The 27,285-nt window shown below is 40.4% G+C and overlaps 1 protein-coding gene across 3 annotated transcripts in view; it reads left to right on the top strand.

The window, feature by feature from the left end:
* eif2ak3 (eukaryotic translation initiation factor 2-alpha kinase 3) overlaps positions 1–27,285 on the top strand; it is a 72,869-nt gene that overhangs the window by 23,212 nt on the left and 22,372 nt on the right. For 2 of the 3 annotated variants that reach the window (XM_077538200.1, XM_077538202.1), the window contains exons 3-13: positions 6,980–7,174; positions 7,442–7,614; positions 8,299–8,563; positions 8,649–8,814; positions 9,555–9,680; positions 9,750–9,872; positions 9,933–10,159; positions 11,228–11,337; positions 11,790–11,912; positions 12,305–12,454; positions 15,156–15,711. In XM_077538200.1, coding sequence (XP_077394326.1) covers positions 6,980–7,174; positions 7,442–7,614; positions 8,299–8,563; positions 8,649–8,814; positions 9,555–9,680; positions 9,750–9,872; positions 9,933–10,159; positions 11,228–11,337; positions 11,790–11,912; positions 12,305–12,454; positions 15,156–15,711 — 2,214 coding nt within the window. The remainder of the gene's footprint in view (positions 1–6,979; positions 7,175–7,441; positions 7,615–8,298; positions 8,564–8,648; positions 8,815–9,554; positions 9,681–9,749; positions 9,873–9,932; positions 10,160–11,227; positions 11,338–11,789; positions 11,913–12,304; positions 12,455–15,155; positions 15,712–27,285) is intronic. The other variant, XM_077538201.1, reaches the window with a different exon arrangement.

The raw sequence follows: 27,285 nt of genomic DNA, 5'->3' as shown, positions 1-27,285 counted from the left end.
TCACTTAATTAAAAAGGCTTTTTTTTTTTATCTTTTTTTTTGCCCACCAAATTTAGTGAGCACCTGTTATGTGTTAATTTTTCAACATTTAATGTTATGAGGACGTCTTCAGAAAATTTTATCCACTGCACACGCTCCATCCTCCTTTTTTTCTAATGTTAATTACTTGCATAATTTAAATTGGGGGAAAAAATGAACCTATTAGTTTGACATGAACAAATATATTCTGAATGTTCGACGCAAACATTTATTTTACATTTATTTACTTGAATCCATTTATGTTATGTTTATTGCTGTAACACAACCTGTGCTACCTTTAACGTAACCATCCGCTGTCAGTTTAAGGATCATCTGCGGTCAAAATAAATAGTGTGATTAATCCGTGTTAATACATGATTAATGCGAAAAAAAAATTGTGATTAATTTATTGGTTAGCACTTTAACTTTGACAGCACTAATAATTATATGATTAATATCATGTGCAGCCAAATCCCACACCGATTCCATCTTTCTTTTACAGAAACGTTCTATTCGTGTCGTTTGCGGCTGCGGATGCGGATACAGAGACCACACCAATCCATTTTTTTTTTTTATACAACTAGAATTTTTTTAATGAATTGATGGAGTTTAACCGTCTCAAAATGTTTAAAGCCCATCATGAAAGTTTAATTAAATTTAAAAAAAGAGAAAGTGAGTATAAATTAAGAGGAACAGATATTTTCTCTAAAAGAAAATATAGAACAACACAAAAAGAACGATGTATCTCAATTGAATTGAATATTTTTTTTAATTATTAATTAATTAACCTTAATTACTTTTCACAGAAAAATTTGGGTTGACAATATGAAATTTTTAGGTAAACATCCTCAGAGGGATTTGTTGGGGAAAAAAAAACTTGTGGGAGGTAATCGAGTTCAATTAGAGAATCAATACTGTGTGTATGTTTTGTACTGCCAAGAATGGAGGCGGTCTTAAGTTGAATGTTGCTGAGTTGACTAAAAATGATCCTCGTGAGGATTAAAGCCTCCGTGAAATCCCGTTCCAAATCCGCACTTTATCATTTAAGGACCAGGAGGGTGTTTTTTGACATTTCTTTAATAAACGGTTTGATGAGAAGGGGGCGACGAAAGACAAAAAAAGATGCGTTCAATAAATAACACGGGCGGAAATATGACAGCGTGAAAGAACAACAAATGTACATGCTACCATGACGCTTGTCAAGTAGCAAACTGTCGCTAGCTAGCTTGTTGAGTTAGCTTCTAGCATTTTCACCTGTTAGCATTGAAGTGTGACGGAGCAAGAAGGAAGTTTTCCCTTCAGCAATGAAGTTTGATGAATTTGGCATGACACGTGTATTTGTTTTTAAATCTGTTTTTTTTTTTTTTTTTTTTTTTTTTTTAGGCAATATTTTTGGATATATTAAGTGGTTAAAATGTGTTTGATAGATTTATTGTTCCACAAGGTGGCTTCATATTTCTTTTGGCTGGACGGTAGGTTTATTTTATGTCTGAAATTCATGTTTCTGAAATACTTTGCACTGTGCGCCTATTTTTGTTTAATTGTGTTGTTGTCTTTTTAAAGGTTAAATATTTATATTTCAAATTAAATGATCAGCTTTTTGTTTTCCTGAGCCTTGTTTTTAATAGAAAAAAACCAAAACAATTATAACAGCCAATAACGACTAGGGATGTAACGATATCCAAACATCACGATACGATATTATCACAATATGAAGCTCATGATACAATAATTATCACGATACTGTAGGGAGGTTGGCGATAGACAAAAAAGGTCACAATATTGTAAAAAAAAAAATTGCTCATACTAAAGCAAAAAAAAACACAATATTGTGCTTTTGTACATTATCGCAATGAATATAAACAACCAACAATCTTTAATAACACTTAATAATGAGGCACTTACTTGCTAATGCACGTACATATTAAGTTCCTTCACATATTGACTCGGTTCACAAACAAATTACGTTCCCCTTCATCTGACCATTAGTGTTGATTTGAAACATAGAAGGGCCAAAACATGCCTTGTGGAAATTAAAACTGCACTAAAAAAAATAAAAAATAAAAATAGCCACCAGATGGTGCTGGAACTGCACAAATGGAAACCAACTCGACTTTTTTCACAGATATGCTGCTTTTAATATCGTGACATTACCACGACAATATATCGTGGCATTTTAATATCGCGATATCACGATATCGCCGTTATCGTTACACCCCTAATAACGACTAATAAATACTTTCAGTCATATCGCCCAGCCCTTTGTTGCGGTCTATTTAACTAATTGATTCAATATATGAAAATATAGAAGACATTTTTGTTGTTGTTGTAAAATGTTTGAAGATACTGTAAAAATTTGTGGTGTTTTAAGATTAATGTCCACAAATAACAAATATCACTATAAGTTTTGAATACTGAAACGAATCGAATCGAAAATTGTATCATTCCCAGACTTAATTGAACCATTCTCCTCCGAAAGATATCATTTTTCAATCGAATTGCGACCTGTGTATCGAGATACATAATCAAATTGGCCTCATGTCAGAGATTCCCGCCACTAGTCCTAATTCTCACCTCGGGACCCGCCCGGCTAGCGCGGTTACGTCGGCGCGGCGTCTTCCGCGTGCGCGCAGACAGTCTGCTCGGTGATTAGGGTCTTGTCGGGGAGGGCTCTGCCGCCGCCGCGCCATTGGCTGGCCCCCCGACGCGCCGGGGGAGGAGGCAGCCAGTCACCTGCTGCGCCCCCCTGCAGTGCGCCCATTCTCCCCCTTTTTTTTTTTTTTTTTTTTTTTTTTATTGCTCTTTTTTTTTAGATCGGCAAACACAAAACAGCTTTGTCTGCAGAAAAACAAGCGTGTTTACATTTTTGTGTGCGTGTGTGTTGAAAGGTCAGGTCGAGGTTGTCAATCAAAGTTGAGTGAGTCATGCTGGCGAGTGTAAAGGGATGAAGGAGTCAGCGCGCGCTTGATTAGGAGGCTGAGGTAATGCTTGGGCCCAGAGATGATGTCATCACATAGACAACACGCACACACAACGAATCAGGCAACGTGATGGACGAGCGGCTGGCTTAGTCGTTCGTCTTCCGGCGTGGAGGAGGCGGAGCGCAGATATTTTTAGCACAAACTACAGTTTCCTCCCCACTTGCTCTAATTTCCTCCCGGCTATTTATTTGGTTGAGGTTTATTTATTTAATGGCGCGTCGTTGGCAGTGATCCGAAGAAAATTAGCTCGGAGCCGTCGACGTCCAATAGGGAAGGAAATACCCAGATTATGCTTACCGTGGATTCTTTTATAGTTCCAACAATAGAGAATGGTTTCAGAAAAATAAAAATAAAAATCTTAAAAGGGAATGGAGTGAGATTCCTTAACCAGAGAAATTAGCACATCGATAAATAAACTTATTTTAGTATAAAAACATTTAGCTCTGACTGAGCCTCATAAAATCCAAATGGTAAGCAAAGACGTCCGTCATTCCAACAATGTCTAATGCTAATTTTCATGCTAAAAAATGGTAGGAAGTGACTGGAGTGAGGTTCCCTAGACCACTCAAATTTAGCATGTAAATAGCTTTAAGTAAAAGCACAGAGCATCAAAATGGCAAGCAATATATTCTGTCGTAGTTCCAACAACAGAATGCTAAAAACGGTTCTAAAGCGAACTGAGTGAGGTTCCACAGGCAAGTGTTTCAATAAATTGATGTGAAAACGTTCAGCTCTGAGCCTCACAACTCCAAATAGGAAGGGAAAATGTGCTCTTTCCAACAATGCTAATTTTAATGCTAAAAAATTGGTAGAAAGTGACTGGAGTGAGGTTCCCTAGACCACTGAAAGTTAGCATGTAAATAGCTTTATGTAAAAGCACAGAGCATCAAAATGGCAAGCAATATATTATGTCATGGTTCCAACAACAGAATGTTAAAAACAGTTCTAAAGCGAACTGAGTGAGGTTCCACAGGCAAGTTTCAATAAATGAATGTGAAAATGTTCATCTCTGAGCCTCACAACTCTAAATAGGAAAGAAAGATGTGCTCTTTCCAACAATGCTAATTTTAATGCTAAAAAATTGGTAGAAAGTGACTGGAGTGAGGTTCCTTAGGCCAATAAAGTTAGCATGTTAAATGCCTTTATGTAAAAGCACTGAGCCTCAGATATCAAAATGGCAAGAAATTTAAATATGCAGCCCTAGTTACAACAATATTAAATGCTAATAAATAAATAAATAAATAATAAATAGAGAATAGAGTGAGGTTTCACAGGTCAGTGAAGTTAGCATGCAAATAGATTAATATGAAGACATTCAGTTCTGAGCCGCAGAAATCCACATTTTAGTTAGTCTAATGCTAATTTCAATGCTAAAAACTGCTAGAAAGTGACTAGAGACAAGTTCCTAGGCCTGTAGTTATGCAAAACACTGAGCCTCAGACATCAAAATGGCAAGCAATATAAATATTCTTACAACGTTCCAACAGCATAAAAGCGCGAAAACCGTTCTAAAGGGAATGGAGTGAGGTTCCACAGGTCAGAGAGTTTGCAAATGTGCTCTTTTCCCTCTTTACAACAATGTATAATGCTAATTTTGATGCTTAAAAAAAGTGAATGGAGTGTTGTTCCCTTGAGTCGAGATGGAAGTGTGTCAATAGCTTGTCGCTAGCCATTTTTCATTCTTTTTAATTATTCGATCTGACTAGTTTACTTCAGTATAAAAATGTTTAACTCTGAGCCTCAGTTTCCGCTGCCTTTCCACTGTTTTTTGCATTTAAACACAAAATCAGAGTATCCGTGAAGGACAGACTGGACCAGTCGATCGATTTAGAGGGGGATCCGGGTCAAGCGGCGTCGCGTCGGATCACAGACGAGGATTAAAGAGTCGGTGGCGAGATGACTCACCCGCCTGCTAGCTAACCTTTTTGTCCTGCGCCCCCCGCCGCGTTGTTAACACCCTCTTCATTAGCTCACTAAATCTTATCATCTTGAAGAGATGACATCACCTCTGCCCGCCGGCCAATAAATCAGCCCTTCTGGCACTTTCAAGCCACCATCAATCTTGCACTCTCGCTCGCTGTTGGCAATCTGGCTGCTGTCCTAAACTGGCACGCTCAAGTCTGGTTTTGAAAAAAAGAAAAGAAAAAAAAAAGCTCTATTATGAATGGGAATATTGAGATAGTGTGACTAAATTTGTCTTGTACGTACAATCCTTTATAAGCTGTTGATCTGCCAGGATTGGGGTCAGTTTTTTAGCAATGATGTCATCCTGGCTTGCCAAACACACACGCACACATTTGTATAATATCCACTGGTGCAGGTTAAAGAGTAAACAAAACAAATGAACAAAGAAATCAACATGTTAGATGAACATGCCCCCCCCCCCCCCCCAAAAAAAAATAAATAAATCATAAAATAAACCACGTGATCTCTTCTCAGCAGACAAGCAAGTGATATGCAAATGAAGTGTCACAAAATACAGCAAAAGTGGCGTTTGTTGATCGCAGTAACAATTAACTGGATAATTTAGCCGCTACGACACAAGTTTATGGCTGAGTGAGCTTTAAAAGCACACTGCCAACATATTAGCTTCATTAGCAAGGTGACAAGAAGACGCACACGTGCTAAAAGTGAAGATGAATCAAAATTTCAAGCAAAATGAGAGCAAATCAACGCCGCCGAGCTTTATTCTGTTAGGTATCGATGCTATCGCTAATGACTCGCCAGTCCGTGGAACACAAAGAGGAGCCAGTGACAACTTCATCTTGGAGATGCTAAATGGGATGCTAATGATAATTGCTATCTCAAACGGTGATGCTAACCAGCAAGGTGACAAGAAGACGCTCATGTGCTAAAACCGAAGATTAATCAAAATTTCTAGCAAAGTGAGAGCAAATCAACACTATCGATGCTATTGCTAATGACTCGCTAGTCCGCGGAACACAAAGAGGAGCCAGTGACAGAGTAGTTTAATTGCTATCTAAAACGGTGATGCTAACCAGCAAGTTGAAAAGAAGGCGCTCACGTGCTAAAACCGAAGATTAATCCAAATTTCAAACAAAATGAGAGCAAGTCAACACCACCAAGCTTTATTCTGTTAGCTATCGATGCTATTGCTAATGACTCACTAGTCTGCAGAACACAAAGAGGAGCCAATGACAAAAACTTCATCTCGTAGTTGCTAAATGGGATGCTAATGATAATTGCTATATAAACGGTGATGCTAACCAGCAAGGTGAAAAGAAGACGCTCAGGTCACGTACTAAAACCGAAGATGAATCAATATTTCAAGCAAAGTGAGAGCAAATCAACACCACCAAACTTTATTCTGTTAGCTATTAATGCTATCGCTAATGACTCGCTAGTCCGCGGAACACAAAGAGGAGCCAGTGACAGAGAAACTTCATCTCTGAGATGTTAAATAGGATGCTAATGATAATTGCGATATAAAACGGTGATACTAACCGTTTGAAAAGTGGTCACGGCTCATTGGGAAAACATTTCACCACTAATTGCTGCTAAAAGCTAAAGTAATGAAGAGCAATTTGCTCAGCTGTACGGCAGAAGAGAGATGCAGGTCAACCCGCCCGGGATTGGTCGCCAGTCAATCGAAGGCCTTGAAAAAATAATTTAGTTACTGATTAGTTGAAATTAAAAGTCACTGAGATTACAAGTTACCTTTTTTAGTTACATTTAGCAGCTGGTGACAACAGCTTCACAAACCATTTGTGAGGTCTTCTGGACTTTGTGTTTCTGCCATGTCAACGATTTTATTAGACTGGTATGCTTTTATCTTGAAGGCCTGATTTTACCGGCTACCTGATATGTTGAATGATCAAAATAGTAACACACAGTCACTTGGATAAGCAACTTAAATCTCTCTGGAAATTATTAAAAAGAAAGAAAAAAAAAAAAAAAAAAGTCATATCGGAGTAACGCGTTACAAGGCAATCATATTTCTTTGTTGGTCTCCACTTCAGGTGTTTGGCAGCAAGATGGTGATCCCGTCTCTGGACGGCGCCCTGTTCCAGTGGAACCGTGACCGCGAGAGCATGGAGGCGGTGCCTTTCAGCGTGGAGTCCCTGCTGGAGTCGTCCTACCGCATCGGCGAAGACACCGTCCTGGTCGGCGGCAAGTCGCTCACCACCTACGGCCTGGGCGCCTACAGCGGCAAGGTCAGTCTTTGATCGGAACAGTGGAATACAGGATACGTGTGATAGAATTGTTTTTTGTTTTTTTGAAAATGCTTTGTTTGAATTTTTATTAGTTTTAGTATTTGTTTTAGTTATTTTGTTGGTTTTTGTTAACGATAAAGCCGTGCTCACACCAGGATTATTTTCTACAGACATCCAATAAATTAGCAGTTTTTGGCAGGGAAATGATTCAAATTGAGGGTAAGCGTTGAACCGGAATGACGTTGTTCTCCTCCTCCTCCTCTTTAGCTGCGCTACATCTGCTCGGCGGTGGGCTGCAGCCGCTGGGGGTCAGAGGAAACGGAGAGCGAAGACGTGCTCCTGCTTCAGAGGACCCAGAAGACCGTCCGAGCCATCAGACCCCGCTCAGGAGTGGAAAAGTGCGTAGTCTTTTCTAGGGTTGATGCCGGACTTATTTCAAGGTATCGGTTAGCCGCTAGGCAAAAAAAAAATCTGAAATTGTAAAAAGTCTTCCCTGCCCGTGTTTGGTGCGACACTGTGGCAAGGTTGAACTATTGGCGAATCATGTGAAAGAATAAAGGACAATTAACTCACTCAAACCCAAAACGTGTAAACAAGTTTTTTAATACTTTGTCCTTCACTCTCAAAAACGTATTTACACGTTTTTTTTGTTTTTTTTTTGTTATGCAAGAGCATACAGAAGGCTTTGATGCAGCTTCTGACATGAAGAGGTGGCTCAAAGAAATGGGTAGTCATTACAAAAAACCGACAGCAGTTGGCAGCAGAGTATGAAGATCATCCAGGGCCATGATGCAACAAGCTCTTTTTGACAGTTTTCGCCAGGAATTTGAATAATGATGGAACTCATTCTAATGCTAATTGCTGCGAAACGGAAACCGATACAAATATACTTTTTCTGATAAAAGAAGATACTCTAATCTTCCTTTTGGTTAATTCCATATTTGTATAGCAATAGAACACAATATTCTGTGGGCTTTACAAAATCAGTCAAAATCCAGTAAAACAGCTTAAAATAGCTTCAGTGAAAATGGCTGCCAGTTAATGAATTAACCGTTAAAAAAAACATTTTATAGCCTTCTTTTTGCATGCAACAATGACGATGTCTTCTTTTTTTTTGCTCTCAGGTGGAACTTCAGCGTGGGGAACTTTGAGCTGAAACTCCTCCCGGAGGCGCAGTCGGCCATCAACTTCCTGGAGGGGGAGGTGGCCAACGGCGACGCCTGGTGGCGGGGGGCGTCTCCCGCAACAATTATCACGGAGGAGTCCAAAGAGCAGGCAGACAACAAGAAGAAGCACAACCTGGACCTGGTCATCAAGGTGTCGGTCCCCGATTGGAAGGTGATGGCCTTCAGCACCGAGCCTGACGGCCAGCTGGTCTGGGAACATCAGGTGAGCCAGCAGGGGAAACGTCTTTTCCTGATCCTGTTTCGTTCGGAGCAACCCCCCGGTACGAAATGACGTCCTCTTGTCGCAGTTCTGCACTCCAATCGCCTCCGCCTGGCTGGTGGGCGGCGGCAAAGTCACCCCCATCAGCCTGTTTGATGACACGGCCTACAGCAACCAGTCGGAAACGGATGAGGAGGACGACGACGACAATCCGGACGCGTCCAAAGATGCTTCAGCGTCCAGCGTTTACCTGGGTAAAATTATTCATTCAATTGGAATTCATTTGTAATCTGTAATCAATTTGAAAATGACATCACAAGTGGTCGGAAGCTCAGATAACGACCAATCAGGGCTCACCTGTTTTCTGTGTTTTGGTCATGTGATGTTCGCAAACTGAACCGTGATTGGCTACTAGCTGTGCCCTGAGCACACGTGATGTCATTTTCAGGTAGCAAAATGTTTTAGTTATTAATTTTACATGAAAAATAATGAAGTTATCAAATTATAGACAAAATATTAACTTCTTACTGCTTAAAATGACTAAATGTGTCGCGTATCAATTAAACATGGGGAAACATTACACTACTAATGTGAAATATGTGACAAAAGTTCAATAAATGCTTTAAAACAAACATTTGTTAATGATTAAATGTGAATGTATTAAACTGAAAAGTAATAATTTCAAGAATATAAATACTATTAACAGTACAAACGGGCATATATTCTTTATCCTCTGCAAAGATTTGACCAGGATTGCTTCTTCTTACTGAAAGCTTGTGACCATCTCCTTGTAATATGTACTGTATTATGATTGTATTATACTGCAGCAACGTGTGAGATTTGAGATGGTCACAGAACAACTTCAGCTCGTATCCCAAAAAGTACTTTTCAAATATCCGGTGTGGTTTTGCTGCCATCTTGAATCATGAACAGAAAAAGCAGATGAGGTGAATTTTGTGTAGTCAATCGTTTCCATGCTGTGCCCCCCTCCAAGGGATGTTCCAGGGCCAACTCTACCTCCAGTCGTCCGTGAGGATCACGGAAAAATTCCCGTCCAAAGCCATCGGGTCGGAGAAGGACATCATCCTGCTGCCCACCGTCAAATGGAAGCCGCTGATCCGTGAGTTGAGCGGCCGGCGTGGACGAAAAGGCGGGATGACGACTACTAGCGGCGCTCTCCTCCCCGCAGATTCGCCGTCTCGGACCCCGGCCTTGGTGGGCTCGGACGAGTTTGACAAGTGTCTGAACAACGACAAGTTCTCCCACGACGAGTACAGCAACGGCGCCTTGTCCATCCTGCAGTATCCTTACGGTGAGACTCGCCCCGTCTTCGGCGACGGCGACGACGTCTGACGTCGCTTTCCTTCCGCAGACAACGGCTACTACTTCCCGTACAGCAAGCGCTACCGGGGGAAGCGGGACAGCGCGGTGAGCGTGATCAAGAGGAGCGGGGAGCAGCCCGAGCGTGGCAGGAACAAGGACCCAGTGCTGCTCCTGCCCTGGTGGAAGGAGATCCTGGGCACCATCGTCTTCTGCATCACCGCCACCACATACGTCGTGCGCAAGTTCTTCCACCCGTCGCCCTCGTTCGGCGTAAGGGTAAGAAAGACCCCCCCCCCCAACCCTAAACGGTATGGAGGAACAAAACTGCCAACATTAAAAATACATGCAGAAATAATAGTCAAAATAAAAACGGATATAATTCAAAAATTAAATACAAAAAATAAATATAAATGGAAGTAAAACATCTATCTATCTATTCATCCATCCATTTTCTTGACCGCTCATTCCTCACAAGGGTCGCGGGGGGTGCTGGCGCCTATCTCAGCTGGCTCTGGGCAGTAGGCGGGGGACACCCTGGACTGGTTGCCAGCCAATCGCAGGGCACACAGAGACGAACAACCATCCGTACTCACAAGCACACCTAGGGACAATTCGGAGCACCCAAATAACCTGCCATGCATGTCTTTGGAATGTGGGAGGAGACCGGAGTACCCGGAGAAGACCCACGCAGGCACGGGGAGAACATGCAAACTCCACCCAGGAAGGCCGGAGCCTGGACTCGAACTGGAGGCCTCAGTACTGGAAGGCGGACATGCTCACCAGTCAGCCATCGTGCCACCTCTATTTATCAGTAAAAAATGAAGACAAAAATTAAAAAATAAGACGTTTAGGACCACCCCCTCATTTGAATAACATTTTGTGCTGACAGAGCGTCTGCAACATGAAATATATAAATGTGAGAGCAAAGCCTTTTTATTTATTGATTGATATTTAATTGTATTTAAATATATTCGTATTCATTTCCACATTTTTTTTTATTTTTTTTTATCTCGTTTGTATTTTTGCATTTATTTTAACTTTTACTAATTAATTAATTGATGTATTTATTTATGTGTGCTATATATATATTTCTTTCTTGCGTTTGTTTTCTATACTGTTTTTATTTTTATGTTATTCATTTATTTATTTTAAAAACTTTGTCAGTTTTGTCTTTCCTTAAAAGAGCACACACGACTCCTATTAGACGATCGTTTTGACCAAATGAATCATCAGACCAGGAGACGTAACAAAAAAATGTTGATTTTAGGCAAGTTGATTTTGGTTGATGTGTGCCTATGTCCTCCTCCTCTTTTTTTTTTTTTTTTCCCCCTCTCACTTACAAAGCAACGTAAAGAGTCTGAGACGCAGTGCCAGACCGACAAGACCGACCTTGAGGTTGTCGACTCCAAAGAGCCGGACTCAGAGGAGACACGCTCCAGCAAATATGTGTCCAGGTACATCATTAGCGTTAACCACTATTAACTATTACAAATAAACGGTTACCACGAGTTATTAAAAAAACAATGAAAGTCATTACATGGATTTTACTAAAATGAAGGTCTTAAATGACATTAAAAAAAACGAAATACAATGTCCGGAGGCAAGAAGAATTTAAATACAATTGTTGTAAAAACATTTTTGTTCATGCCTTATTTTCCATATAAAGTTGTTTCATGTTCCAAATATTGTTCAGAATTTGAAAAGAAATATGTACTTTTATTGTCACCAAGGTCCAACATGAAACACCAATGCCACCTAGTGACACAAAAATGACACAAATGTATGATTCAGTGTTTCACACTCCTTTTAATGGCATATCATTTTAACTTTTAAATAACTATAATAAATTAATAAATGATCTCAGGTGGAAAGCGGTTCCCCTCACACGCGCGTCCTTTTCCTCCAGGTACCTGACGGACTTTGAGCCGGTGCAGTGCCTCGGCCGAGGCGGCTTCGGCGTGGTCTTCGAAGCACGCAACAAAGTGGATGACTGCAACTATGCCATCAAGCGGATCCGACTGCCCAACAGGTGACGTCTCCCGCCTCGTCGTTCCAACGCGCTCCTGACTGTCTTGTAGTTTTATGGTTTCTCTCTTTTTTTTTTTTTTTTTTTTTTGGGACCACCAAAAACGTTTAATAACGATTAGTAAAATCACGATGTATGCTACTGTAAAAGTGAAATGACGTCAACTACGCTTTTTGTTTTTTTATTTTGTTTTTTTAAATCAATGGGAAGTGCTAAGTGCATCGCTGCCTGGTCAATGGGTTGTGGAATCAAAAACACTAAAGAGTTAAGACAAAAAAAATAAAAAATCTTAAACAAAAAAAACCCATAAAATTATATATAATTTGTAGACAAGATGAAGTTTTTTTTTGTTTTTTGTTTTTTAAACTATCCATTCATCAAATTTGTTGCAACAGAGAGGTGGCGCGCGAGAAGGTGATGCGCGAGGTGAAGGCGTTGGCCAAGCTGGAGCATCCCGGCATCATTCGCTACTTCAACGCCTGGCAGGAGAGCCCGCCCGAGGGGTGGCAGGAGAAGATGGACCACAGGTGGCTGCAGGATGCCAGGTGAGTACGTCGCTTCCGTTTGGGCCGACACACAGACCTGGATATGTGTGACTGGATAACCGATGGCCCGTACGCGTCCAATTGCAAGCCGTCCAAGTCACAGGGCGGCCATCTTGTTACTCCCACCATGTATAAACTATATGCTGTACATACAGATGAGGCATATACAGCTTGGAGGCGGTTAGTAGAAGGCCGGAAGTGGGGTGGGAGGCTTGTACTATTTTTTTAACAAGTAAAAGACAAAAAAAATAATAGCACCTTTTTCTTTTATCGCTCAGTTCCTTAAACCCCAATATTAGATTTGGCAGAGGCATCTTCTGTTGAATTACAGTTATAATTCTTTAAAAATATATCTACGATACAATTTATAGATGTTCAAAGAATTGACATGATCTACTCCAATCTAACTGGCTAATGCTAATTAGCGCACTACTCGCGGCACTTTTAGCCCTCAAAATAAACAGATATTCATACAAAACGCTTTAGCAATGTGTAGAGAAACATCTTAATGTTACTCACCGGTAAATTCTCTTCTTACACTTCCAAAGAAGAACTTTTTATTGGAATAACTTGGTCCCGACTTTTTCCTTCTACTCTCTTACTCTCTTACGTGGCTATCAGAATGCGCGGAACCACACTGCCCCTACATGGCCAAATCATGTACCACATGTACAGCGCTCCAAATCAAGGCACCCACAAACAAGGGCAAGACAGTATCAAATAGTTTAAATAAAATCAATTTTGGGACATTGAAAATCGATTCTGAATTGTACTAAATGGGAATCGTGATACTTATGAGAATCGTTTTTTTTTATTTATTTTTAATTTTTTTTATTTTGGCACACCCCTACTAAACATCATTAACTCATTCGCTCGCCGCCATTTTCACAGAAGCAGTCCCGTTCGCTCCCGGCTGTTTTACTGGATTTGGACTGATTTTGCAAGGCCCACAGAATATTGTGTTCTATTGCTATAAAAAAAACATGGAACCTATCAAAAGAAAGATTAAAGTCTCTTCTTTCATCAGGAAAAAAATATATTTCTGTTTCCGTTTTTCAGCAATTAGCATGAGAATATAGATAAGTTTCATCATTATTCACAAATCTATTTAAAATTGTGAGTAATTGAGCTTTTTTTCAACATGGCCCTGGTTGATCTCCTTTGCTCTGCTACCACCTGCTGGCCTTTTGTGTAATAACTACCATTTCTGCAACAGTTTTTTTGCAGTTGAGAGGCTGCATCAAAGCTTCTGTATGCTTTAGTATAAAAACAAACAAACAAAAAAAAAACTTATAAATACGTCTTTGGGACACTTAAAACATAAAAAAAAAACGTATTCATACGTTATTGGGAGCAAATTTGTTAATAAGCATATAATTTATACATGTATTCAAGGCAAGTTGTAAAATGTCTGGTCCTCTTGTTTATGTTTAATACCTTTAAAACACCATAAATCATGCTGTTTCCACTAAGTACTAGGGATGTAACGATGTCCAAAAATCACAATACAATATTTTCACAATATGAAGGTCACGATACGATAATTAATACTAATAAATTGGCGATACAAAATGGTCATAATATTGTAAAAAAAAACAAAAAAAAACGAGCTAATACAAAACAAAACAACAATAATGTGCTTTTGTACATTACAGTAATGCATATGTCATGTAAAATCTCTAATAAGACTTAATATTGAGGTGACACTTACTTGCTAATGCACGCACATATTGACTCGCTTCACAAGCATATTACGTTGCCCCTTTCATCTGACCTTTAGCATGGATTTTTTACAAAGAAGGGCCAAAACATGCCTTGTGAAAATGAAACTGCACTAAAAAAAAAAAAAAAAAAAAAAAAAAAAACTAGCCACCAGAGGGTGCTAGAACTGCACAAATGGAAATCAACCTGACTGATGTCTTGCTTTTAATGTCATGACATGACGGCAACGATATATTGTGGCAGTTTTAACTCATTTGCTCCCAAAAACGTAGAAATACGTTCTATTTCAAATGTTTCACGTTCCAAAGACTTATTTATACGTTTTTTGTTTTTTGTTTTTTTTACGCTAGAGCATACACAAGGCTTTGATGCAGCTTCTGACCTGAAGAGGTCCCTTAAAGCAATTGTAGTTATTATAAAAAACGGCCAGCAAGTGGCAGCAGAGTATAAGAGATCAACCAGGGCCATGTGGAAAACAAGCTGGTTTTCCCACAATTCTAAACAGATTTGTGAATAATGATGAGACTTAGCTATATTCTAATGCTAATTGCTGCAAAACGGAAACAGATAGAAATATACTTTTTTTTTTTTTTTCCTGATGAATGAAGAGATCTACTCTTGATAGGTTCCATGTTTTTATAGCAATAGAACACAATATTCTGTGGGCCTTGCAAAATCAGTTAAAATCCAGTAAAACAGCTGTGAGTAAAGGGGGTTGCTTTGGTGAAAATGGCTGCCAGTGAATGAGTTAATATCGCGATATCAAGATATTGGCGTTATCGTTACATCCCTACTAGGTAAGGTCTCAAATGTTCTCCAATTTGGATACTGTAAATGTATAGGATGATATGCCGAGAAACGTTTCTTGGGAGGAGCAATATGGCGGCCTCGCCACCTCAAAAGTCTTGGCTTATCGGCTATCCAGTCCTATAAAAAGATCAGTGAGCCAAGCAGCTTGTGACGGATTTGTGCCTCGCAGCGCCACCGAGTCACCAATGAGCTTCGTGGACCACATGGAGGCGCTGTCTGTCAAAGTGCCCGTGTCAGCCTCACCGTCGCCACGCAGCGGCTCGGACGGCCCGACGGCGAACGGGTGCGATCGTCCACACCTGCCGCCGTCCTGCGCCGCCGCCGGCTCGGGCCTCAACGGCGACGCCCACAACACCCTGGGCTCGGGACCGGACAGCCAGGCCGAACCGGAGCGCCCCGACACGCCCGACTCGTTCGACCTGTGCCTGCCGCAGCGGCCTGGCGACTGCACCTCGTCCTCCTTTGACATCGTCTTCGAGGACTCGGGATGCGACCGCGACGCCGGCGGCCCGGAGGCCGAGGATGCCGAGGACGAATCGGCCTCCTCCGGCTCGGCCCGGACGGACCCGTCCGGCGCGGGAAAGGCGCCTTCGTCCTCGTCACGCACGCGGCGGCCAGAGAGCAGCCGCCCGTCCCCGTCCTCGTCCTCGCCTCCTCGGCCCAACTCGCTGGCGTTGCCGCTGCCCAACACACCCGCCGGACAACGAGTGCAACCTTCGCCCAAGGTTTGACAAGTTTTTGTGTTCTTCATCTACTTGAAAAATAAATGAAACAAGTTTGACTTAGCAACATGACATTTGGGTGACGTGTCTTTCATGAGTCAGGAAGTCTGCCGTTTCTGCTCTTAGTGGCCATTTTGGCTCAATAGCACCCTCTAGAATTGAAAAAAAAATGGTCTCCAATATCATATGGAAGCCCAAAAGTATAATAATCATAATTCAATAAATAAAAATACCATTTTGAGAATAAATACACTTTTGATTAAAAAAAAACAAAACAGTGATGTAATATGAACATTACATTGCAAAATAAGGTATTATTATGAATTGTTAGGGCCCGAGCAGCGACCGCTGCGAGGTCCCTATTGTTTTTGTAAAAATTATTATTATTATTATTATTATTATTATTATTATTAGGGCCCGAGCAGCGACCGCTGCGAGGTCCCTATTGTTTTTGTAAAAATTATTATTATTATTATTATTATTAGGGCCCGAGCAGCGACCGCTGCGAGGTCCCTCTTGTTTTTGTAAGAATTATTATTAGGGCCCGAGCAGCGACCGCTGCGAGGTCCCTCTTGTTTTTGTAAGAATTATTATTATTATTATTAGGGCCCGAGCAGCTACCGCTGCGAGGTCCCTATTGTTTTTCGATCGGATTATTATTATTATTATTATTATTCTTCTTCTTCTTCTTCTTCTTCTTCTTCTCCGTAAACGATCACGATTTTGGGTACCTAAACATTTACGAAAACTCACCAAACTTTGCACACTCCTCAGGCCCGGCGAAAAATTTGATATTATGAAGTCGTCATAACAACGCGACTCTATAGCGCCCCCTAGCATAGAAAAATAAAAACCAAGCTCGGCACGTTTGAGCTAGAGCAACGAAAATTGGCAGGCACGTGTAGCACCCCGAGACGCACAAAAAAGTCTATTGGGACCATGTAGCTAAAATGTACAGGAAGTGAGCTATGAATTTTTTAATGTCCAATTTTGGCCTATTTTGGCACATTCACTGTGGTCATGCTTTTTCCCCCTTTGCAAACATTTTTCATCCAATTGACTTCAAACTTGGCATTTATCATCTCAAGACCTGAGAGAACAACTGGGGAAAAAATCTTGCCTTTTCGAAATACTATATGACGGGGGCGGGGCATCAAATATTGCCTTTAAAATTTCATTTGTCCAGAAAGAGCAAATGCTGAATAACTCCCATGTACAAGCTCCAAAAAATCTCAAACTTCTCAGGCAACGTAATAGTCACGGCCTGAAAACATCTATATGACAAAATTCAGTTATACATATAGCGCCACCTAGTGGTTACAATAAATGTCATACTTTACGTTTTTAGCTACTGTGCTGAGCTCGTTGAAGGGATCCAGTTGAAAATTGGTCAGAAAAGCCTTAAGATGTTGGTGATGCCCCACACCGAATATTGTAACTTTTCGCCAAAGGGCGTGGCCGCTACGGTGACGCAAAGTCTGAAGATTTTTCGTGACAATAAAAGCTGCATTAACTTGACCGAGATGATCCTATCTTCTCAAAATTTCACACATTTGATGAGAGTCCAGCTCTAAAGACATCTACTAACTTACATTTCATCTAACTGATAGCGCCACCTAGTGGCAATTTTTTTTCTTACGAATTTTCTTGTACATTTTTCTCCAAACACGTTAACTGGACCAACCTCATATTTGCTCAGAGTGGGGTTTCGGCCTTCATGATGTCACAACACGAAGTTTGTGAGTTTTCGCGAATCGCTGTGGGCGTGGCTAAGCACTGTTCGCCAAGAAAACAACGCTAGTTTTGATGGTCTAAACATGCGCAGAAACTCATGAAACTTGGCACACACATCTGGCCTGGCAAAATGAGCAATATTTTATCATGTATTGTCCTATTTTTACAAAAATGACTCAATAGCGCCCCCTAGAAATTTTTAACGAAGCAGCCCCGATTGTACGTTTAAGCAAGATCTACGAAAATTTTTAGGTGTATGAGGGAGTCCAAGACCTACAAAAAAGTCTCTTGGACCCATGTGCTAAAATGAACAGGAAGTGAGCTATGAATTTTTGAATGTCCCATTTTTGACGATTTTTGCATATTTTCAGGGGGCATACTTTTGCCCACTTCTCCTACACATTTCATCCGACTGACTTTAGACTTGACCTGGACCATGTCAAGACCTGAGCCAACTACAGGCAGAAAAATCTTGACTTTTGGAAATACTATATGATGAGGGCGGGGCATCAAATTTTGTGTTTCGCACTGAAAAAGGATATGCTTAATAACTCCCCGGTACATGCTCCAAAAAATCCCAAACTTGACATGTATGTTTATAGTCAAAGCCTGAAGGTATCTCTATGACAAAATTCAGTTATATATGCAGCGCCACCTAGCCCTTCAGGCGTGAAAAAAAAATACCCCACATACGGTATTTTGTACAAAAAATGTCAACTCATTCTAAGTGTGATAACTCCCATGTTCAAGCTCCAAAAAATCTCAAACTTCTCAGGCAACGTAATAGTCACGGCCTGAAAGCATCTATATGATAAAATTCAGTTATACATATAGCGCCACCTAGTGGTAACAATAAATGTCATACTTTACGTTTTTAGCTACTGTGCCGAGCTCGTTGAAGGGATCCAGTTGAAAATTGGTCAGAAAAGCCTTAAGATGTTGATCATGCCCCACACCGAATTTTGTAACTTTTCGCCAAAGGGCGTGGCCGCTACGGTGACGCAAAGTCCGAAAATTTTTCGTGACAATAAAAGCTGCATGAACTTGACCGAGATGATCCTATCTTCTCAAAATTTCACACATTTGATGAGAGTCCAGCCCTTAAGACATCTACGAACTTATATTTCATCTTACTGATAGCGCCACCTAGTGGCAATTTTTTTTCTTACGAATTTTCTTGTACATTTTTCTCCAAACACGTTAACTGGACCAACCTCATATTTGCTCAGATGAGGGTTTCGGCCTTCATGATGTCACAACACGAAGTTTGTGAGTTTTCGCGAATCGCTGTGGGCGTGGCTAAGCACTGTTCGCCAAGAAAACAACGCCAGTTTTGAGGGTCTAAACATGCGCAGAAACTCATGAAACTTGGCACACACATCTGGCCTGGTAAAATGAACAATATTTTATTGTTGATTGTACTATTTTTACAAAAATGACTCAATAGCGCCCCCTAGAAATTTTTAACGAAGCAGCCCCGATTCTACGTTTAAGCAAGATCTACGAAAATTTTTACGTGTATGACGGAGCCAAAGACCTACAAAAAAGTCTCTTGGACCCATATGCTAAAATGAACAGGAAGTGAGGTACGAATTTTTGAATGTCCCATTTTTGACGATTTTTGCACATTTTCAGGGGGCATACTTTTGCCCACTTCTCCTACATGTTTATCCAATGACTTGACCTGGACCATGCCAAGACCTGAGCCAACAACAGACGGAAAAATCTTGACTTTTGGAAATACTATATGATGAGCGCGGGGCATCAAAATTTGTGTTTCGCACTGAAAAAGGATATGCTTAATAACTCCCCGATACATGCTCCAAAAAATCCCAAACTTGACATGTATGTTTATCGTCAAGGCCTGAAGGTATCTCTATGACAACATTCAGTTATATATGCAGCGCCACCTCGCCCTTGAGGCATGAAAAAAAAATACCCCACATACGGTATTTTGTACAAAAAATGTAAACTCATTCTAAGTGTGATAACTAAGTCATTTATGAATATTCTTTTACTTTCCACCACTCAAAATGTTCACTGGCATTAGACTTATCCAAACATGTACTTTTTTATTTATTTTTGATAGCCTCTAATGGACATTAAAAGCAATATCGTGAATGAAGGATATGCTTAATAACTCCACGGTACATGCTCCAAAAAAATCCCACACTTGACATGTATGTTTAGAGTCAAGGCTTGAAGGTATCCCTATGACAACATTCCATTATATATACAGCGCCACCTAGCCCTAGAGGCATAAAAAAAAATACACCAACTTAACGGTATTTTTACAAAAAAAAAAAAAATCCACATGTCAAGGTTTATCATGCCATTTTCAAAGAAATTCTGCTTCCAATGTGCCTTACCTAAACTTGCCAGTACCCCAACGTGCCAGTACCCCAACGTGCAAGTACCCCAACGTGCAAGTACCCCAACGTGGCCCGGGCTGCGAGGGCCCTTTATAGCTGCTCGCAGCTCTAGTTATTAGGGCCCGAGCAGCGACCGCTGCGAGGTCCCTCTTGTTTTTGTAAGAATTATTATTATTCTTCTTCTTCTTCTTCTCCGTAAACGATCGCATTTTTGAGGGCCTAAACATTTACGAAAACTCACCAAACTTTGCAGTCTCTTCGGGCCCGGCGAAAAATTTGATATTATGTAGTTGTCATAACAACGCGACTCTATAGCGCCACCTAGCGTAGAAAAATAAAAACCAATCCCGGCCCGTTTGAGCTAGAGCTACGAAAATTGGCAGGCACGTGTAGCACTACGAGACGCACAAAAAAGTCAGTGGAAGCCAATTCCTAAAATGTACAGGAAGTGAGCTATGAATTTTTTAATGTCCAATTTTGGCCTATTTTGGCACATTCACTGTGGTCATACTTTTTCCCCCTATGCAAACATTTTTCATCCCATTGACTTTAAACTTGGCATTTATCATCTCAAGACTTAAGAGAAAAACTAGGCAAAAAATCTTGCGTTTTCGAAATACTATATGACGGGGGCGGGGCATCAAATATTGCCTTTAAAATTTCATTTGTCCAGAAAGAGCAAATGCTGAATAACTCCCATGTACAAGCTCCAAAAAATCTCAAACTTCTCAGGCAACGTAATAGTCACGGCCTGAAAACACCTATATGAAAAAATTCAGTTATACATATAGCGCCACCTAGTGGTTACAATAAATGTCATACTTTACGTTTTTAGCTACTGTGCTGAGCTCGTTGAAGGGATCCAGTTGAAAATTGGTCAGAAAAGCCTTAAGATGTTGATGATGCCCCACACCGAATATTGTAACTTTTCGCCAAAGGGCGTGGCCGCTACGGTGACGCAAAGTCTGAAGATTTTTCGTGACAATAAAAGCTGCATGAACTTGACCGAGATGATCCTATCTTCTCAAAATTTCACACATTTGATGAGAGTCCAGCCCTAAAGACATCTACGAACTTATATTTCATCTAACTGATAGCGCCACCTAGTGGCAATTTTTTTTCCTTACGAATTTTCTTGTACATTTTTCCCCAAACACGTTAACTGGACCAACCTCATATTTGCTCAGATGGGGGTTTCGGCCTTCATGATGTCACAACACGAAGTTTGTGAGTTTTCGCGAATCGCTGTGGGCGTGGCTAAGCACTGTTCGCCAAGAAAACAACGCTAGTTTTGATGGTCTAAACATGCGCAGAAACTCATGAAACTTGGCACACACATCTGGCCTGGCAAAATGAGCAATATTTTATCATGTATTGTCCTATTTTTACAAAAATGACTCAATAGCGCCCCCTCGAAATTTTTAACGAAGCAGCCCCGGTTGTACGTTTAAGCAAAAACGCCGAATATTTTTAGGTGTATGAGGATGCCAAGACCTACAAAAACGTCTCTTGTACCCATATGCTAAAATGAACAGGAAGTGAGCTACGAATTTTTGAATGTCCCATTTTTGACGATTTTTGCACATTCACAGGGGGCAGACTTTTGCCCACTTCTCCTACACGTTTCATCCGACTGAGTTAAGACTTGGCCTGGACCATGTCAAGACCTGAGCCAACGACAGGGGGAAAAATTTTGACTTTTCGAAATACTATATGATGAGGGCGGGGCATCAAAATTTGTGTTTCACAATGAAAAAGGATATGCTTGATAACTCCCCGGTACATGCTCCAAAAAATCCCAAACTTGACATGTATGTTTATCGTCAAGGCCTGAAGTTATCTCTATGACAACATTCAGTTATATATGCAGCGCCACCTAGCCCTTGAGGCATGAAAAAAAAATACCCCACATACGGTATTTTGTACAAAAAATGTACACTCATTCTAAGTGTGATAACTAAGTCATTTATGAATATTTTTTTAGTTTCCACCACTCAAAATGTTCACTGGCATCAGACTTATCCAAACATATATATATTTTTATTTATTTTTGATAGCCTCTATGGACATTAAAAGCAATATCGTGAATGAAGGATATGCTTAATAACTCCACGGTACATGCTCCAAAAAAAAATCCCACACTTGACATGTATGCTTATAATCAAGGCCTGAAGGTATCTCTATGACAACATTCAGTTATAAATACAGCGCCACCTAGCCCTTGAGGCTTATATAAAAAAAAATAAAAATACCCCACATACGGTATTTTGTACAAAAAATGTACACTCATTCTAAGTGTGATAACTAAGTCATTTATGAATATTCTTTTAGTTTCCACCACTCAAAATGTTCACTGGCATCAGACTTATCCAAACATACATATTTTTGTTATTTAGTTTTATGTATTTTTGATAGCCTCTATGGACATTAAAAGCAATATCGTGAATGAAGGCTATGCTTAATAAATCCACGGTACATGCTCAAAAAAAAAATCCCACACTTGACATGTATGCTTATAATCAAGGCCTGAAGGTATCTCTATGACAACATTCAGTTATAAATACAGCGCCACCGAGCCCTTGAGGCTTATATAAAAAAAAAAAAAAAATACCCCACATACGGTATTTTGTACAAAAAATGTACACTCATTCTAAGTGTGATAACTAAGTCATTTATGAATATTCTTTTAGTTTCCACCACTCAAATTGTTCACTGGCTTCACACCGATCCAAACGTATGTACGTTTCCATTTCGTTTTATTCATTTTTGATTGCCCCTTTGGACAATAAAAGTAACATTGTGCAATGAGTACAACGAGCGATGATGTGTATATACACTTTTACAAAAAAATACCAATCAGGGCAACTCATTGCCTAATAATAAAAAAGGACGCTGATTTTTGCAGGTCTTAACAATCACCAAAACCCGTTGAGCTTGATACACACACTGGCAAAAAAATATTCTACATGTAAACGTTTATTATGCCATTTTCAAAGAAATTTTGCTTCCAATATGCCAGTACCCGAATGTGCCAGTACCCCAACGTGCAAGTACCCCAACGTGCAAGGACCCCAACGTGGCCCGGGCTGCGAGGGCCCTTTATAGCTGCTCGCAGCTCTAGTTATTATTATTATTATTATTCTTCTTCTTCTTCTTCTTCTTCTTCTTCTCCGTAAACGATCGCGATTTTGGGTACCTAAACATTCACGAAAACTCACCGAACTTTGCACACTCCTCAGGCCCGGCGAAAAATTTGATATTATGAAGTCGTCATAACAACGCGACTCTATAGCGCCCCCTAGCGTAGAAAAATAAAAACCAAGCCTGGCACGTTTGAGCTAGAGCAACGAAAATTGGCAGGCACGTGTAGCACCCCGAGACGCACAAAAAAGTCTATTGGGACCATGTAGCTAAAATGTACAGGAAATGAGCTATGAATTTTTTTATGTCCAATTTTGGCCTATTTTGGCACATTCACTGTGGTCATGCTTTTTCCCCCTCTGCAAACATTTTTCATCCAATTCACATCAAACTTGGCATTTATCATCTCAAGACCTGAGAGAACAACTGGGCAAAAAGTCTTGCCTTTTCGAAATACTATATGATGGGGGCGGGGCATCAAATATTGTCTTTAAAATTTCATTTGTCCAGAAAGAGCAAATGCTTAATAACTCCCATGTTCAAGCTCCAAAAAATCTCAAACTTCTCAGGCAACGTAATAGTCACGGCCTGAAAACATCTATATGATAAAATTCAGTTATACATATAGCGCCACCTAGTGGTGACAATAAATGTCATACTTTACGTTTTTAGCTACTGCGCTGAGCCCGTTGAAGGGATCCAGTTGAAAGTTGGTCAGAAAAGCCTTAAGATGTTGATCATGCCCCACACCGAATATTGTAACTTTTCGCCAAAGGGCGTGGCCGCTACGGTGCCGCAAAGTCTGAAGATTTTTCGTGACAATAAAAGCTGCATGAACTTGACCGAGATGATCCTATCTTCTCAAAATTTCACACATTTGATGAGAGTCCAGCCCTAAAGACATCTACGAACTTATATTTCATCTTACTGATAGCGCCACCTAGTGGCAATTTTTTTTCTTACGAATTTTCTTGTACATTTTTTCTCCAAACACGTTACCTGGACCAACCTCATATTTGCTCAGATGAGGGTTTCGGCCTTCATGATGTCACAACACGAAGTTTGTGAGTTTTCGCGAATCGCTGTGGGCGTGGCTAAGCACTGTTCGCCAAGAAAACAACGCCAGTTTTGAGGGTCTAAACATGCGCAGAAACTCATGAAACTTGGCACACACATCTGGCCTGGTAAAATGAACAATATTTTATTGTTGATTGTGCTATTTTTAAAAAAATGACTCAATAGCGCCCCCTCGAAATTTTTAACGAAGCAGCCCCGGTTGTACGTTTAAGCAAGAACGACGAATATTTTTAGGTGTATGAGGGAGCCCAAGACCTACAAAAAAGTCTCTTGTACCCATATGCTAAAATGAACAGGAAGTGAGCTACGAATTTTTGAATGTCCCATTTTTGACGATTTTTGCACATTTTCAGGGGGCATACTTTTGCCCACTTCTCCTACACGTTTTATCCGACTGACTTATGACTTGACCTGGACCATGCCAAGACCTGAGCCAACAACAGACGGAAAAATCTTGACTTTCGGAAATACTATATGGTGAGGGCGGGGCATCAAAATTTGTGTTTCGCACTGAAAAAGGATATGCTTAATAACTCCCCGGTACATGCTCCAAAAAATCCCAAACTTGACATGTATGTTTATCGTCAAGGCCTGAAGGTATCTCTATGACAACATTCAGTTATATATGCAGCGCCACCTAGCCCTTGAGGCATGAAAAAAAAATACCCCACATACGGTATTTTGTACAAAAAATGTACACTCATTCTAAGTGTGATAACTAAGTCATTTATGAATATTTTTTTAGTTTCCACCACTCAAAATGTTCACTGGCATCAGACTTATCCAAACATATATATATTTTTATTTATTTTTGATAGCCTCTATGGACATTAAAAGCAATATCGTGAATGAAGGATATGCTTAATAACTCCACGGTACATGCTACAAAAAAAAATCCCACACTTGACATGTATGCTTATAATCAAGGCCTGAAGGTATCTCTATGACAACATTCAGTTATAAATACAGCGCCACCTAGCCCTTGAGGCTTATATAAAAATAAAAAAAAATACCCCACAAACGGTATTTTGTACAAAAAATGTACACTCATTCTAAGTGTGATAACTAAGTCATTTATGAATATTCTTTTAGTTTCCACCACTCAAATTGTTCACTGGCTTCACACCGATCCAAACGTATGTACGTTTCCATTTTGTTTTATTCATTTTTGATTGCCCCTTTGGACAATAAAAGTAACATTGTGCAATGAGTACAACGAGCGATGATGTGTATATACACTTTTACAAAAAAATACCAATCAGGGCAACTCATTGCCTAAAAATAAAAAAGGACGCTGATTTTTGCAGGTCTTAACAATCACCAAAACCCGTTGAGCTTGACACACACACTGGCAAAAAAAAATTCTACATGTAAACGTTTATTATGCCATTTTCAAAGAAATTTTGCTTCCAATATGCCAGTACCCCAACGTGCCAGTACCCCAACGTGCAAGTACCCCAACGTGCAAGGACCCCAACGTGGCCCGGGCTGCGAGGGCCCTTTATAGCTGCTCGCAGCTCTAGTTAGGGCCCGAGCAGCTACCGCTGCGAGGTCCCTATTGTTTTTCGATCGGATTATTATTATTATTATTATTATTCTTCTTCTTCTTCTTCTTCTTCTTCTTCTCCGTAAACGATCACGATTTTGGGTACCTAAACATTTACGAAAACTCACCAAACTTTGCACACTCCTCAGGCCCGGCGAAAAATTTGATATTATGAAGTCGTCATAACAACGCGACTCTGTAGCGCCCCCTAGCATAGAAAAATAAAAACCAAGCCCGGCATGTTTGAGCTAGAGCAACGAAAATTGGCAGGCACGTGTAGCACCCCGAGACGCACAAAAAAGTCTATTGGGACCATGTAGCTAAAATGTACAGGAAGTGAGCTATGAATTTTTTAATGTCCAATTTTGGCCTATTTTGGCACATTCACTGTGGTCATGCTTTTGACCCCTTTGCAAACATTTTTCATCCCATTGACTTCAAACTTGGCATTTATCATCTCAAGACCTGAGAGAACAACTGGGGAAAAAATCTTGCCTTTTCGAAATACTATATGACGGGGGCGGGGCATCAAATATTGCCTTTAAAATTTCATTTGTCCAGAAAGAGCAAATGCTTAATAACTCCCATGTTCAAGCTCCAAAAAATCTCAAACTTATCAGGCAACTTAATAGTCACGGCCTGAAAACATCTATATGATAAAATTCAGTTATCCATGTAGCGCCACCTAGTGGTAACAATAATTGTCATACTTTACGTTTTTAGCTACTGTGCTGAGCTCGTTGAAGGGATCCAGTTGAAAATTGGTCAGAAAAGCCTTAAGATGTTGATCATGCCCCACACCGAATATTGTAACTTTTCGCCAAAGGGCGTGGCCGCTACGGTGCCGCAAAGTCTGAAGATTTCTCGTGACAACAAAAGCTGCATTAACTTGACCGAGATGATGCTATCTTCTCAAAATTTTACACAATTGATGAGAGTCCAGTCCTAAAGACATCTACAAACTTATATTTCATCTTACTGATAGCGCCACCTACTGGCAATTTTTTTTCTCACGATTTTTCTTCAATGTTTTTCTCCAACCATGTTAACTGGACCTACCTCATATTTGCTCAGATGAGGGTGTCGGCCTTCATGCTGTCACAACATGAAGTTTGTGAGTTTTCGCGAATCGCTGTGGGCGTGGCTAAGCGCTGTTCGCCAAGAAAACAACGCCAATTTTGAGGGTCTAAACATGCACAGAAACTCATGAAACTTGGCACACACATCTGGCCTGGTAAAATTAGCAATATTTTATTGTTGATTGTGCTATTTTTACAAAAATGACTCAATAGCGCCCCCTAGAAATTTTTAACGAAGCAGCCCCGGTTGTACGTTTAAGCAAGAGCTACAAAATTTTTTAGGTGTATTAGGAAGCCCAAGACCTACAAAAAAGTCACTTGGACCCATATGCTATAATGAACAGGAAGTGAGCTACGAATTTTTAAATGTCCCATTTTTGACGATTTTTGCACATTTACAGGGGGCATACTTTTGCCCACTTCTCCTACACGTTTCATCCGACTGACTTCAGACTTGACCTGGACCATGTCAAGACCTGAGCCAACGACAGGGGGAAAAATCTTGACTTTTCGAAATACTATATGATGAAGGCGGGGCATCAAAATTTGTGTTTCGCACTGAAAAAGGATATGCTTAATAACTCCCCGGTACATGCTCCAAAAAATCCCAAACTTGACATGTATGTTT

This window comes from Festucalex cinctus, chromosome 12, assembly GCF_051991245.1.
Source record: "Festucalex cinctus isolate MCC-2025b chromosome 12, RoL_Fcin_1.0, whole genome shotgun sequence".
NCBI lineage: Eukaryota > Metazoa > Chordata > Actinopteri > Syngnathiformes > Syngnathidae > Festucalex > Festucalex cinctus.
This window is presented reverse-complemented; position numbering and strand designations above follow the sequence as displayed.